At 27.4% G+C, this 17,211-nt stretch overlaps 1 protein-coding gene across 1 annotated transcript; it reads left to right on the top strand.

The window, feature by feature from the left end:
* The first annotated feature begins 5,802 nt into the window (after positions 1-5,802).
* On the top strand, positions 5,803-9,633 carry LOC132936289 (thioredoxin-related transmembrane protein 2 homolog). The gene is made up of 5 exons (XM_061002988.1): positions 5,803-6,164; positions 6,256-6,436; positions 6,820-7,009; positions 8,803-8,998; positions 9,061-9,633. The coding sequence occupies exons 1-5, from the start codon at positions 6,012-6,014 to the stop codon at positions 9,181-9,183; spliced, it is 843 nt and encodes a 280-aa protein (XP_060858971.1). The 5' UTR covers positions 5,803-6,011; the 3' UTR covers positions 9,184-9,633.
* Positions 9,634-17,211: the final 7,578 nt, after the last annotated feature.

The following is a 17,211-nucleotide window of genomic DNA, read 5'->3' as shown; positions in this document are numbered from 1 at the left end:
ACGATTTTGTATTCGTGTTTAAACGATACATAAAAATAAAATAAATTAAACGAACGACGAAATAAACGCATTCATATTTTAAAAGAACGTGAACGTGAACGTGTTCATTTGAGAAAAATATGAATTTGAACGTGAACGAGTTCCTTTTTTAAGCAGTGAACGTGAACGAATTCATTTTTTCAGTGAACATTCCGAACACTGCATCCGAGTATGTCGTACTGTGCATTCTTATGTAAGATAGGATTACACAATTATAGTGGCGTAGCCAGGATTATGGAATGGGGGGTGTTTAAGTATAGATTAAAACCAAGTTTTTACAGTTTTAGTATACAGTGTTTCCCTTTAAAGTTTAAAGGTAACACGGCATATTTGAATCCAGTGACCTCGGATTGTCTTAGGGTTCTTGGGAGGAGTTAAGGAATACATAAATACACATTTTTTGATGATTTTCAAATTTGTTATAGCTTATTCTGGCTTTCAATGTGAGCATGCGCAATACAATTTGCTATTTTTTAAATGGTAACAAGTGTTTTAAATATCAAATTCGGATAGACCGATTTTTTTAAGTCATTTTGACCTCTTAACCATGGCTCTAAAACCAAAATTGACTGAATGACAACGAGAAATGTTTTAATTTAAATTATTGAATTTTTCAACAATTATCCTATTATTTTACAAATTCTACGTATTTTTTTTCACTCATACCTAACATGTTTTTAGAAATTAAGTGATCGTCGCACTGGCATATGTTGTCTCTATCTTACACGCGTTCGACATAACAAATTTTTGTTCAGTAGTTTCAATAGTGCTGTTAGTTTTGAATGTTTTGATATTAGATTAAATCGGCCTATTATCAAACTTTTAGGTAAGAAGATTATCTGTGTCCTCTCATTGGTTTTTTATAATATTTTAAATTTTAAGTGAGTTATGAGAATTTAAAATAAAGGCCAGATAACAATCCATTCTGGAATATTGACAGAAATAATCAAACAATTTGGGGAAGTAATGTTTTGTGTGGGTTACTCGATGGAAAAATTCTCGGCCCATATTTTTATGATGGCACGCTTACTGGGAGAAGATACTTAGAATTTTTGACGAATGTATTTCCTACATACATGGATCATATTCCATTAGAAACTAAGTCTTATGTAGGTACGTATTTTTCCAACAAGATGGAGCACCTGCACATAATGCAATTGTTGTTCAAGAATATCTGCTGAGTAAATTTGGAAACCGATGGATGGGTACATAGGGGCAGTAGCTCTCGTCGATTTTTACGATATTTTAATTATTAAGTGAGTTATGACTGTTATGAGTATGTAAATTATTAATATTTTTAAATTCTCATAACTCACTTAAACTTAAAATATCGTAAAAAACCATAATTGTTGAAGAATTCAATAATTTAAATTAAAAAATGTGCTCGTTGTCATTTAGTCAAGTTTAGTTTTAGAGCCATGGTTAAGAGATCAAAATGACTTTAAAAAAATATTATTATAATTCGGTCTATCCGAATTTGATATTTCAAACACCTGTTTCTATTTAAAAAGCGTACGAATGTCAAATTTATTTCGTATGATGATACTCTTGTAAATAGGACATAGCCCAATACCTATCTAGTATCTATGTAAAATTCGTCGTTCATTAGCCATGGGAGTAATCTGGGGTAAATTCTGAAGGTTAGGTATAACCATAAATCTATAAGGTAAAATTACGCTATTGCCCACTCAGAGGGGGTAGTTGCCTCCCCTTGCCCCTCCACCCTCACCACCAGATTACGCCTATGATCTTAACACTAGGAAACCGTTATGATTTAATAAAGGGTGTAAATGGGGGACGCTCTTAAATTTTAATTTAATGATTTAAAAAAGTGGGCAAGTGGGTGTCGCGTTCTGTTGTACAGTAAGCCGTAGGTTACAACTGATCAGGGGTCACTGTAAATGATGGTGTTAAATTTGAATTCAATGATATAATATCATTGTATAACGATTTTGATCGGAGACGGTCAATTAGCCAATGATATTATACTAAGTTAATTTGATGATATTATTGTAATACGATATATAATATATTATAACTACGATATTGTGACAATATATCGGGAGCTTTGTATTAAATGTTCACACTTTTGACATTGATATTTATTGATAATATGAATTTTATTGATAATTAGGTATAGACAAAAATAAAAAAATAAAAATAGAAAATGTCCGTAAACATATCGAGTAGACATACACAAAAAAACACATCACTGCAGTATAAAATCAATAAATTCAACGCTCCGCTTAGAATTAAAAATTAGGAAAACACTGGAATATATTCACGCGAATACAGTTTTTGAAAAAATCCATTTTGTATTTTATTCTTTTTTTGGTAAAACTTAAAAAAGTATAATTATAGATATATAATTTATTCACCGAATGTTTATATCAGCATTATCTATATACCATAAAATTCAAATTAATTTGACTCACTTTAAACTATAGTAGGCATACATTTTTTTTAAATTCTTTTTGAAACAAAAATTATTTACTCCATTAAAAACTTGAACATATAATACAAGGTTACTCGTAAGATAATACTAGTCTAATTCAAAAAATAAGTTGAATTCCCAATATTTTTTTGAGTTAATAATTCAAAAACACTTAAAGAGTTAAAGTAGATAATTTAAATTTTTACCAAATAGCTAAATATTAGCTTACTTTAAAATTTTTAAAAATAAATTGATTCTATTTGAACTAGTATTGAAATTTTTAATTTTTAATTTTTTTTCTATAAATATCATGTTTGCTGAGTTAAAAAACTTGAAAATGTAATAAAAAGTTCTTCATAAGTTGTTGTCAATAACAGTTGAAGATAGATAACAATGACTTTTTTTATAAGCATTTGTAATCAAACTTTGACAAAACTCATCAAATTCACGGAAATTAGCAAATTATTTTGTACGTAAAAAGATCTTATTGAAATTTAGATTTAGGGGGGTGTAGGGGACAATGCTTAACATTTTTTAGGGGTATGTGGTGACTTATATTTTTTTACCTATTCTACCCGAGTATATTTAAATTACTTTGGCGCCACTTAGGGTTTTGTTATTCTAAATCCACACAATATTTAGGCACTCAATATCACAAATATTAAACCGTGACCCATGTTTAGTCGTTATAATAAAAGAAGTATATTGATACATTTTTCTAAGCAATAATATATAACACATACTCATATGGCATATCATTACTTAAAATAAAATAATAAATAATAGTGAAAATAAACATTCAAATAATAATATATCAGTATGCATAATATAATAACTAAAATAGGTACATTAAAAATGTTAAGCCAAAAATCAAATTTTATTTATTTATATTTCATAATGCCCTTTTGATAAAAAAATTCAATCATAGAAACAACTAGCAAATGAACAATCATGTATATTATAGACTATAGTTAAAATATGTAAAAATAAAAACCAAATTTACTTTTCCTGATATCAATTTTCCATTATTTTTTAACATTGAATTAATGAAATGTCTCCTTTTTTGTAAGCATTTTTGTCTTATACATTGGTATACTATACATGAAATATTATAGAGGTAGATTCATAGGCATAATTTGTTTTCAGATCATTTTTTTCAAAATTAGAAATATACTTTACTTATTATTATTGTTGAATGAAATAAATTCAATGATAATAAAAAATAGGTACCTCTATGGTTCTCGAGTACAATTTATTTTAACTAACTTAAATTATTATATTGCAATTTTGTTTTTTAATTACAATTTTATATCTTAATAGGGAATGTATAATTTTTATTTCAATATTTAAATTCTAAATACATAATAATTTGTTTATTTATGTTATTAGTTATTACATACGGATACAAATAAAACCTAATACTGATATATTTTGATATTATAAATTGATTGTATTTTTTATTCTATTGATCGCAGCTCTGCCGGTGATCCAGTGATGATGAGTATAATATGAAAATATTTTCAATTTTATTGTGGTTTACATTTACAGTTACAAATTAGTTAATTTCATGACACTTTTTTTTTATATATGACAATTTTTTTTATGAAATATGTCATTTACAATTTCGATTTCACGATTTCCCGTAAACAACAGTCAACATTATAAAATATTAAGTGTTAGTGATATTTGAGTAAGTATATAATATAAATAATTATATTTTATATTTTTTTCTTTTTTTTTATTCTTTTACATATCTTGTTCAACTTAATTGTCCTCATTTTTGACAAAATGTAATTAAAAATACAATTGGTTAATTTTATATCGACCACTGAACTATGACAATGAGTGATACAATGATCTAAATTACAGACTAATCCATGTGTCTCTTATAAATTTAAAACCTTGCCACTTTTATTCGTTGTTCCTATGTATGCTGAATATAATAATTTCTTACTTTTTAAATCTACTAATTTAAGTTAAATTCATTATCCTTATCACTATTAGCAGTTATATTAAAACATTAAATTATTCCCCTAACAGTCATCACTTAATTATAGTTATGTCCGTACATCCATTCCAGAAAAGTATTACTGGCTCTCTATCGCAAATATTGTTGAAGAAAAGTAGCGGACCTATTTGATGTCTTCTGGAGATTTATACTAATATTTAACTGTCCGAGCAATGATGTCATCAATTATGTATTGTTCCAAAATATCATCTTTATTGCTTGATAACATGGCCAAGGTAACAGCCTTAATTAACCTCCTTAATTTATTATCCTTGGTAAGAATGAGGGAAATTACACTTCCAGTTTAATGGGTTTGTACTTTTCCAAACCATTGGAAATGGCGCCGGACACTAATATTTGGTATGTCTGATTTGTTTATCATACCAAATTGGAAATCCTTTGAAAAAGAAATGGGCTTGGGAACTAAAATATATAAAATATTAAATTACATTCTAATAGTAATAAGTGGTTAAATGTGTGAGTCCGGAACAACACATAATATAAGTATATAATATATAATAAACATACCAGTCTGTGTAAATTCAAATATCCTTGTGAATTTTGATGATTATGTAATTTAGTAAATACTATTAAATAGCCTAAATAATTAAGTAAATACCTAAACTAGTTAGACAATTGTAATATTACATAATATTATGAACTTTTTTCAGTTTTAATGCATTTAATTCAAAAATATATAGATCATAATATTATAATATATTATTATATCTCGGTAAAGTCAGATCTGGTAAGTTGTATTCTTGACTCTTAACTCTTGAGTTCTTGACTGTGTCTCTGAAATTCTGAAATCTGTCCGATCTGTCGATACTTATAAAATAATATTTGATACCTATAAGGCTATAGGTAATATAGATAATACTATAATAGAGCGTACGATCATAATATATTATTATGTTTGGTTTGATGACTGGAGGGGTCAGGTTATCAACATTTTTACAAAATATATCATCCATCATCTATTCTATACAAATATTTACGAGCTGCATTAGTATTTTGGATATTACTATATTAGTATATCTAAATGTATTGTTATGAAGTGCTATTAATGAATAGCTTCTTCTTCAAGCCAACCATGACCAATGCCCTATAATTGTATTACCCCTCCATTGTGCTTATTGTAATTTTATTTTTATACAGATTGTGCAAATAAAAACAAATATGACTAAAAAAAAAAAAAAAAAAATGTATTGTAATATCTATGTTTATTACGAATAAATAAGTATTAAAATATTAAATAATAAATAGTTATTTTTTGCCTTTGCTCCAAAATAATCTTAAAATCAAAACCAGCTGATTGCTGTCTGGCTGTGTTATCCGTGATAATATGAAATCGTGTTATTAAATATCAATAATGCATATTATGCAAATAGTCAAATAGAAACAAAATTCGTTTCTTTGCTTTGCTTTACGTTTGTTCATATCAATTCATATTTCGATCGACAATAACGAACTTCATCTATTATATCGAGTTGCTTTTATAGGAGTGCAAAAAGCCATTGTTTATTCACAATGGTGATACAAAAGAAAGAGTTGATTCTCTTACTAAAACCTTATTATTGGGTTAACATAATTCTCACGTGTTCGTACGTGTTTTGCAAAAAGATTGACATCTTTTGCCAATATATATTCTCGCCGACTGAAAAGACTTGCGAACTAGACGCTGTAAGTAACTTATTCGTTGAACAACCAATCAAAGATTATTGTTTTCAATTTTGTATTATTTAAAAATTAACTCTTAATGTGTTACTTACAGAAAGAATTGGAAATATTACTATTCCTCATGATTGTTGTAATGATTCGGACAAGAAAAGCTGGAAGTGTCACTATGTTAGCTTATCTCTCATCTAGTTTCTTGTACACTAAAGGAGCAAATTTATTATTGTGGTACTATGCAGATGTTCGATTTGGTTTATTCTTCACTGCTCTTCTTATTGGTATGCAGTTTTATATATTTTTTTTCATAAGTGGTAGATTGCTGTAAAAAATCAGTGTACTAATTTTTAAAAAAATATGGAAAACTAATAAAATATCTAAGATCGATGCAATCAATTTTTGAAATAAGCTATACGCTCATTTTTTAAATTTATTTTCTTTGCATTACATAGATGTATATGGTTTTTTTATAACTTACCTATATATTTTTTCCAATCATAATACCTATTTAATCAGATTTAATGAAAAAACATTGTATTATTGATTTCTTGAGTTATAATCTACATAAATATTATTATTGTACTATAATATTACCGTGTATCAAAATTTTGCTTGCACATGAAAGTAATGATTGTTAAATTATTATTTAATTTTAAATTTATAGTTGTAAGCTTATGTCTACCAGAGCCAACATATTCAGGTCCAGAAAATGTGTTGTACTTCAGATCATTGGCCACTTTAGAAGAAGCTCTAAAAGAAAATAAGCAGCATACTGTATGGCTTGTTTGTTTTTATACTGTTTGGAATCCTACGTGTGCTAATTTTGCTCCAATATTTTCACAGTTATCTGTTCAGTATGTATTGATTATGAAAGAAAAAAAAATAATGTAATATAATATATGTATACATAGCATGTGAAATATTATAGATACTAGTACAGTCCTATACTCCTATATTGTATAGAGTATACGATTATACAATGCATATAATTAGAGGTGGATCTAGAAATAAAAATAGGAGAGATACAAGTTTGCACCAATATAAATCATAGAAACAGGGCTAGATTTAACATAGCAAAATGGGCTCCAGGCCACCAAAAAGGTTTTGATTTCCATTGTTATCAACAAATTGGGATATTTAAATTTAACTATGTGTTTTTTCCCCTCAACTATTTATTACATCAATTTTTATATTATTATACTCTTTGGTTATACTAATAGTATGTCTGATTAAGATGTCAATAGAAATAAAAACTTAAATTTCAAACGTACATTGATCAATGAACAATAAATTCATTTTTCTGTCATAATAGCTGTTTAGGTAACAGCGCTTATACTTATTTTAATTTCTGGTTTGGGTATTTATTAATTGACTATAGTGAGGCTGTATTCTAATTATATGACAATTCATAACATTTACAATAATGTTTCTACCGTTTTATATTTTAAGCTACTAAACATGTTATTTTAACCATATAAACAAAAGTTCAATACGTATAATATTTAAGTATGAAATAATGGAAACAACTTTTATAATATTAATATTTAATAACTACATATTTTTTATAAAGTTATTCCACTCTTTATAATAAACATAATGATAGTAGTACAATAATGCAATAATAATACAGTTGACTCAGTAATCTCGTGCAATAACTCGGTACATCCAGTAATCCAGCTATTTTTTGCTATAATAATCATACAATTATTAAAACTAACTGATTTAAATTTGAATGAATCGATTAGATATTTTATTTTTCATTCAGTTTACGTTGACATGTGTATCAAAATGTCGCAGATATTTAGGTTTTGCAGTAAGTAAAATTGTGGTTTTATATGCAATTCTAATAATCCGCCGGTCTGATATCTGCTGGATTACCGAGACTCTACTGTAGTTATATAATTGCTTACAATACTACAATAGTAAAAAATAAATACATATTTCGATTTTATAGCTTAAAAATAATGACAAATTTATTATTACAAATAAAAATGATAATATTTTTTTAACATAGGTGATAGATGAAATATTATAAAGCAATAATTCTGAACCTTTTTATATCCCAGTTTCTTTTACATATTTTGAAGATGTTTACGTATCATTTGAAAGTATAATATAATGTTTAATATTAAAATCAAATTTGTATACCAGTTATGAGCTTTCCGTGTACCACCAGTAATACATAAAGTATTATTGATACTATTGAGACCATAATGTACTATATATACACCTTTATGTATACTAACTAATTTTTAAATTAAAATGAATCTTTATAACAGCATCGGGGGCGAGGGGCTTCATACCATAGAGATCCCCTTGTATTTATCTCAGAATACCATTGATGTGTATTGAATTTGTAACAATATATGTGAACTAATTTATACTAATTGTTTTAATATTCCTTACATTTATTAAAAATATTTTTATACTTCTAATTATTGGCTCCTATAAGAAATATTTTTATGTTTTGGTGCATGATAAATAATCTAAAAATGGTATAAAATGTACATTATTTAGTGATTTTGATAGCATTTAAGTATTGCAAACATAATATAATGTTTACAAGTGCCAATATTAATTTATTAGTATATTTTTTATTTATTTTATTTTTATATGTTAATAAAGTTGAAACAAAAATATATTTCAGGTATGATACAAAATATCTTAAATTTGGAAAAATAGATATAAGTCGATATCCTGATGCTGCTAATAAATATAATATTAGTGATTCATCTTTAAGTCGACAATTGCCAACTGTAATTATGTTTAAAAATGGAATAGAAGAACTTAGGAGACCAACATATGATAGTAAAGGAAAAATATTTAAATTTTTTTTTACAGAGGTATGCATATTAGTAGATTCTTTTTTAATACAAGAAAATAAATACATTTTTCTATATTTCAGCCTAATTTCAAAGCAGTTTTTGATTTGAACAATGTGTATAATCAATGCAAGTTAGCAGATAAGAAGAAAAACAGCGATGTAGAAGAAACATTGAAAACTAATAAGAAAGAAAAGAAAACATAAACCATTTTGAATAATGGCAAAATGTATTAAAATGTTATGGACGTGTGTTTGTGTTATGATTTTATTATCGCTTTATTATTGACATTAATGATGAGCAAAAACATGTGAATGCTCTGTTTTTAAATTCACTATTTTTCTTTGAAATTGATGGTATATTGAAAACTGTTGTAACTTTTGAAGAATGTAGTTTTGATCATGGGATCATAAGGATTTAGCTTTTTTTTTTTAACTTTTATTAATACAATATTAAGCTTGTCACTAGTTATCAAAGATGTATGGTATTTCTAGTAAAAATTCAAATCTATATAGTATATTATAACCATTAATCACGAAAAAGATTGTATAGGTAAATTACGAAAAATATATTTAAAACATTGTTTTGTATTGAAGCTATTTAATAACAATTGGTAAAGTAGAAATACATATGTATTTTTTTTTAAAAGAGAAAACTATTTTTATTTTATACCAGTATGTATTTGTTTCATCTTATAAATATATAACATCGCTTAAGAATATAAAAGTTATCCCTGCGGCATAGTCAGTTCAAACAGTAAATAACAATAAAAATTGTGTTAGTAGAATTTTTTTTGTGTTAATTTTAATAGTAAGAGTGAATTGACCTATTATTAAATTTAAAGTTATGAACTGTGATGTAGACCTTAAAAGTTTATGGGTACTTGCCTTAATCATTGTAATAATAACTTGGGAGGAGGGGCTATGCCTAACCTGCGTACCACAATTTTTGTTAAGGGTACACGCATAAATGTAAAATTAGGAAGTGGGTACACGCCGTCTATTGTTGGTTACCATGGTACTTTTGCAACATTTTTGGTACGTTTTCTTGAAATTGGGCAGTTTAAAATCAAAGAATATATTTCATTAATTATAACCTGACAATATATTTTTCTTTTAGTTGAATTTGTTTTTTTGAATAAAATACAATTTTTATTTAATTATTTTACCTATACTTACATGTGGATCACTTAAATTGTCTGTTATGACTGACAGTTGTTTTTGGAGAAAATACGTCACTTGCACAGTTACACAGTAAGAAACAACACTTCATAAATTGCCTAGCTGCGTAAACGTTTTATCATTTTATCATTTTGTGGTTTGTTTTTTCCAGTTTCAAAAAAAAGTTGCCCAAGAAAACATTGGTTAATGAATCTGTATTATATTGCAAATTACAAAATCTATGATGTCATCATCGCTCTGCTCAGAATCTATAATAAACATTATTAACTTTATATTGTGATGAAAACTAACTTTGTGAGATAAAATAACTCGTTAAGCTTACCTATATAGTTAATAATGTTGTAAAAAGTATCAAGGTTTAGTTTTAGTTGATATAGATAAAAATAGAGAAAAATAATTTTTTTTAGACAGTACCCGTTTAATTTGTTAAGGTGCATTGGTAAGTATTTTGGATAGAATTTGGAAGGTCTCAATCAACCCCTTCTGGTGCCGCATCAGGGTTGAATATGACAAAAGAGGGTAGTTTTTTTATTATTTTATTTAATTCAGAAACTATCGTACCTAGCGTAAAAATTTAAGAATCTAAACTATGTATTTTAATATTTTCTATAAAAAAGTATTTTACAAAATTTGTCGTATGTTCATTATTTAAAAAAAAAATTGATAAAATCAAAAAATTGTATTTATTTATTGAAATTGATTTTTTTCGGTTATATAGTTAGATATATGTTATAACGTCTGTTTAGATATATAACAAAAATAATCTGATTTACATAATAGTTAATCAGTCGACAAAAAACCATTTACAACTGTCGGTGTTTATAATGAAATTAATTAATTTGATTAAATAAACCGGTAAAAATAAGGTAGATCGTTTGCCTATTATTGCAACAGCCATAGATGTTGAACAACTTCATGGAGCCCCTCAAATGCCTTCTGGCACAGGATATGAAATATCTTCAGCTGTTTTTGATACCTTGCAAGCGTGGGCTTTAATAGAAAAAGTTCAAGCCTTCGTGTTTGATACTACAGCTTCTAATACGGGAAGATTGAACGGGGCATGCATATTGTTAGAACAAAGTCTAGAAAGAGAAATTTTATTTTTGGCATGTAGACATCACATTTTTGAACTTGTTTTACAAGGTGTATTTTTAGTAGTAAAATTATGTTCTATGACTGGACCAGATATATTATTATTTAAAAGATTCCAACATGCGTGGGAACACATTGATAAAAGTAAATTATCCACGTGGATTTCTGATTCCTAGATTCATATTTAAAAAAATATCTCGAGATGATTATCAAGAATTTTTAGAACTCGTTATCATATTTTTAGGTGGAGTTCCACCTCGAGGAATTGCTTTTATTTAGATAGCCTGGTCCATTTCATTTAGCTTGATGGATTTCTAAGGCCATATTATATTCTTTAAAATCATTTATCTTTAAAGAACAATTTAAATTAAATAGCAAAGAAGAAAATGCTTTAAAAGAAATTTGTTGTTTTATATTAAAATGTTATGTCCAAGCTTGGTTTTCTTCTACTAATGCAATCAAAGCCCCGCTTAATGACATACTATTTTTAAAAACATTAGAAGCATATACATTTTATAATAAAAGAATAGCAGGAGAAGCATTAAAAAAAAAGATAAACCATTTGTGATATTTAAATCCAGAGTGTATAACATTTTCAATATTTGACGATTGTGTAGATAACCACACAAGATGCAAAATGGCTGAGAAAATTGTTTGCATAAATAATTCTACCATAAATATTTCCATAAAGTTTTTGACTATTGATCTGGCTCATTGGCATAACCAAGATGACTATATAATTGGAAAAGAAATTATAAAATCATTAAAAATCGTAAATGACACAGCTGAGAGGGGAGTCAAGCTTCACTATTTTTTTTACTGATAGTGAACAGTCTGTTTTAAGTGGAGAGGTCAAGAAGGTCATTACACTATTCTCATTTGAAATGTCTGAGCGGGTCTCCACTCTCCACGAATGAAAGGACTCTGAAATCTCGTATTAATAGCAGTTTATTTAATAAAAAGGGGGGGGGGGGGTGATATAAGTAATAATTAATGTTGGATTTTTATAGCAATTACATTTTTACAACATTGGGTGTTCCCCTCGATTTCTCATGTAGTTTTTAAAAAATATTATACCTTTAATTTATTTTATATAAATCAGTTGGATAAGAAAAGTTAAATACTTTTAGCTAAATATCTTAAAATTAAAATGCACTAAAATGCTGAATAGCTTAGAACTAATAAAGCATCTTTGATTGAGTTTAACTACATACGTAGTACAGTAGGGATAAATTATAAAGAGTAAATATTATGTAAAATGTGTATATTGTTTATATTTACATTTTACATTAGTTTTTAAAATATTATTAAAGGTTTATCGTATATGGTAATATATTATGTGTTTAAATTATTAAATAATACTATTAATGCAATATAACTTATAAGAACGGTTCGGTTAGCCATACGATTGCTTGAAAAATAGTACTAAACGGTAAATGCCTTTAGTATGAAGACTTCATGACATCTAGTTCATCATATTTCTTTTGACCTTTTGACTTCATATATCTGAACACTAAGCTCTGCGATCTGTGATGTTCAACGATCAGTTTTCATAAGTCATAACAAATTCAAGGTACAGTATTTATATGGCAATTTTTTTATCATCAATGCCAAAAATAAATACTTTTCCTTGAACTGATTAGACGAATTTACAACGCTGCGTAGTGCGTAGACTGTACGCTAACCAGTGATGTAGTCCTAAAAAAGTTTATGGATAATAGATAATGGATGATTTACAAAATTAGATATTCTCATGTAGCGATTTTTTTTATTTTGTTTTAATTCAAAAACAAACTACTGTTGATACTTGACATTTGATTCTGGGATGTCCCCCCCCCCCCGAATGGGATAATACCCACTGCACAAAACATTTAAAGTTAAATAAAATTATAAAATTATTAATACTGTTTAAAAATAATAATATACAATGCAAATCAATAAATGTACAAATTATTAAATTAATGCCTCGATTAATATATTAATATAATTCAATAATACGTCCATTGGTGCAAATAGGGAGGGGGGCTTGGGGGTACGTAGTGTCCCCCAAATGTCGGTCAAGTACCCCAGTTCAAAATCTAGTAATTAGTACTAATTTTAATATTTTTTGGTATTGTGGTACTAAGCAATATGGCCTATGGGGAGGGGGGCTTGAGTCCCCTCAAAAAATTTAGTCAATTTGCGCCTATGAATACGTCATAGCCCATAAGTAATAACATTATTGTCAATACAAAATTCCAGGGCTTGAAACCGATTTCAAAACCGATTTCAAAAACCGGTATAAACTGTTATAAAACCGAAACCGAAACCAAAAAAATTGGAAACCGGTATTAACTTCAAAACCGAAACCGGGAAAAATTAGATACCGGTACCTATTAACTTTAAAACCGAAACCGGGAAAATTTAGATACCGGTATTAACTTTAAAACCGAAATCTGGAAAAATTGGTTACCGGTAATATAATTAAAAACCAAAACCGATAATATAATTTAAAAAACGGTATTTTTTTTAAAAAATCTTTGGATCTTGACATTTTGGAAAATTTTCTTTACTTAAAAGGTGATTCAAACGCTCAATCCGACGATTCAAAAAAATTTATAAACTAAGAAAGAAAGTAAATAGTCCAGGCCTTGAAACCGATTTTAGAAACCGGTATAAATCGTTTAAAAACTAAAACCGAAAACAAAACCAAAAACGAAATCCGAAAAAATTGGAAACTGGTATTAAATCCAAAACCGAAACGGAAAAAAATTTGGTAACCGGTAAACAAAATCGAAACCAAAACCAAAATTGAAAAAAACAAAACCGGTATACAAAATCATTTGATTTGTTTTGAGCTGTTTACGGATATTTTCAACTTTCAATTTTTTTAGTTTTTTTTTCTAGAATTGTCAATGAAATTTTATTTGTTGGGTCAAAAAGCTTAAAAATGTAATACATGCTCCTGATATATTGTTACACTGATATTTGAAAATTATAGCAGTTGAAAAATATTGAAAATACATAGGCACAATTTTTTTTAAATATAAGCATTTAAAGTTTAAATTTTTACAAAATTTATTAAAATCAAAAAATAATTTTGTAGTTAAAAATGTATAAAATGTTCAAATTTTATAACTAAGGATTGAAAATTTAAAACAAGGTTACACGTAAATAGGTGAATAAATTACTTTATTCACAATACTATCATCACATATACTTAGGTAGGTAGGTAGTAAATAGTAATATCATAGGCTGACTGACCGTCTTCACTCAGAATCGTTTTTTGTATACAATGATATTATATCATTGAATTCAAATTTAACACCATCCATTACAGTGACCCACTTGCCCACCATTTTACTTTATTGAAATTGAGCCCAGCAATTATGGCCATTTGCTAGAATTATACTAATTGCATAAATACATGCATTAAATGGTAATATCAATATTTGAAATTCAAATACACAAAATTAATTTTGAATTTTTTGATACTATATATAAATGTTAAATAATAATATGTATATTATAGTGCTAAATGGCATAGAAATGTATGACTATGTAAGACTATGTTTAAGAAAAAAACGCTAAACTCTGTAGGTTTTTTTTTGCAGTAAATTAAAATTAAATATTATTAAAAATGTTGTCAAAAGTTATTTGTTAGGTTTGACTGTGTGGTATGGCAGGATCAATAATAGTATAGGTACTGTCAGTATAATGACATAAGAGCACCTGTTGCGATACGTCGTATATTGGACTGTAGAATATATTATATTCAAATATAGAGTAGTCGGGTGTTCCAGCCACTCTAACAGGTTATACCTACAAAGTATAAACCGTGTGAAAACTTTTATTGAGTATAAATTATAATGTACATAAACATAATGCATTTAGCCCTAATCTAATAAATGAAAAAAAACCTTCAAACATTTTTATTCAAAACGTGAATATAGTTATTATTTGAGATACCAACTTTCAATAAATTTGATTATGTGATTTAATTGGGATATGTTTAATAATACAATTTAATTGCAATTGTAATTCAAATATAGGCATATTTTTGAATTTATGAACTATTTATTTTTAAAAAAAAGGCTCGAAAACAGATTTTGCGTAAAAATTCCCGTTTTTCCTTAATTTTTCTTTTGTTTTTCACGTCGCTTTTTAAAACTATTGGGAAATTTTTACTTTTGACCCCCCAAAGTACCAACTAGGTCCACTTTCCTATCAGAAAAGTTACTGTTGAAGAAAATCCAAGCACTTTTACTGTCCTAAAAGGTGATGACAGACACAAAAATAAAAATATAAATAAAAAAAAAAAAAAACACACATCATTGTAAAATCAATACATTCATCGCTTCGCTCAGAATCTTAAATAAAGTCTTCTAGCGTTTTTGATATGGTCAAAGCAGTCTATTCATTGAATGATATAATATTTATGGGAAATAGTTATGGCAGAGGGTGATTAAACGATTAAGTTTCCAGAAATTGTATTCCTATAATGCTTTACCTGAGTACCGATTGCAGCATGAAGGACTTCCATTATAATATGAACGAAAAATTATTTTGTCAAAATATTATGATAACTTTTGAAAAAACAAAATTTCGATTTGAAACCACTTAGCAAAAAAACAAGTCTAGAGTAGCTGAGTAGTGTTGCGTGTCTTTCTCGCTGAAAGGATCCCACATAAATGACAGCGCGTGGACGTGTGGCCTTTGACGCACAATAGCGTCCGCTATCAACACGGTTGTCCACGGCCCACGCATGCTCGTCTTTAAGGAGACGCCCTCGGTTTAACCAGGTCTCGCCTGTTAGTACTAGATCATATATTGGTTTTATTTTTCGGTCGTGATGTCATATTTTGGCCAATACCTACCTACCTCCTATGCTAGATTATTAAATTATTTCTCGATACCACGCAAAAAAAAAAAAGATTATTAAATTATTATTTTTCCATCGATGGCTTAAGTTAAGGATTATTATGATATGATAAATTATAAAAATTGATTTACGACCATATATGGCATATATTATATATTATACGGATTCTTATAGCTGTTATTATACCTACCTATCTCTTTTAATCATTCGGTAATTTGGAGATTATTGTTGTATTTGTTCTATGATAATTCAAAACCATCAACGTAAGTGAGTGTGACATAACTGACATACTACTATAAAAGTGACAATTCATTGTTTTGGGCGATGACGAATATATTATTATCACGTCAACGCGTATTGCGTATCACGTATGTTCAATTGTTATATACTATAATATAGGTAATACAATATTATGTATTTTTATAAAAATGAATTAAATAACTATCCGCAAATATATTATAATTATACTTCAGGTAATTAATAATAGGTAGGTTTATTGTAGGTACCTACTACCTAGTACCTAGTACCTATTTGTACTTTGTAGGTATTGAGAAAAAATATAAAATGAAAACGATTGGGTTTGGGCTAGATGGGGAACCTATATAAGGAAAACTCGTTTCTGTCTTTTTCAATATTGAACTAAATCGTCGTTTGACTCTATCTTTCAATAAACATTACTTAAATATTTCTAAAAAATCATCACCGATTCTAGGATTCATATTCATTAGTAGGAAATGTAAAGATTTTACTAATCTCTTTACCTTAAATGCTTAAAAACATTATATTTTTCTCTGGCACGTTCTATTTTAGAATATAATTTGATAGTATATTGATAATATATCTACTCAGATGTTTTGAAGCTATCCAAGCGAGATAATCATATTTATTAAATAGTTTATTTTTTACTCGGGTACTCCAAAACTGTGATAATTTATCTTTACACAAGATTAAATATTTGTTTATATTTTTGCAGTGGATATCGATTTGTTAATATTTGCCTACCCTGTCAAAGAAACTGATACGTGTATCATGTATTTTTGTTTGGCTGGGTACTTACTTAAAGTGACTAGATATTTTTTTTCGTCAAAGTGGACTACAGA

This window comes from Metopolophium dirhodum, chromosome 1 (genome assembly GCF_019925205.1).
Source record: "Metopolophium dirhodum isolate CAU chromosome 1, ASM1992520v1, whole genome shotgun sequence".
Taxonomy (NCBI): domain Eukaryota; kingdom Metazoa; phylum Arthropoda; class Insecta; order Hemiptera; family Aphididae; genus Metopolophium; species Metopolophium dirhodum.
The sequence above is the reverse complement of the archived record's forward strand: the minus strand, read 5'-3'. Positions and strand labels throughout refer to the sequence as shown.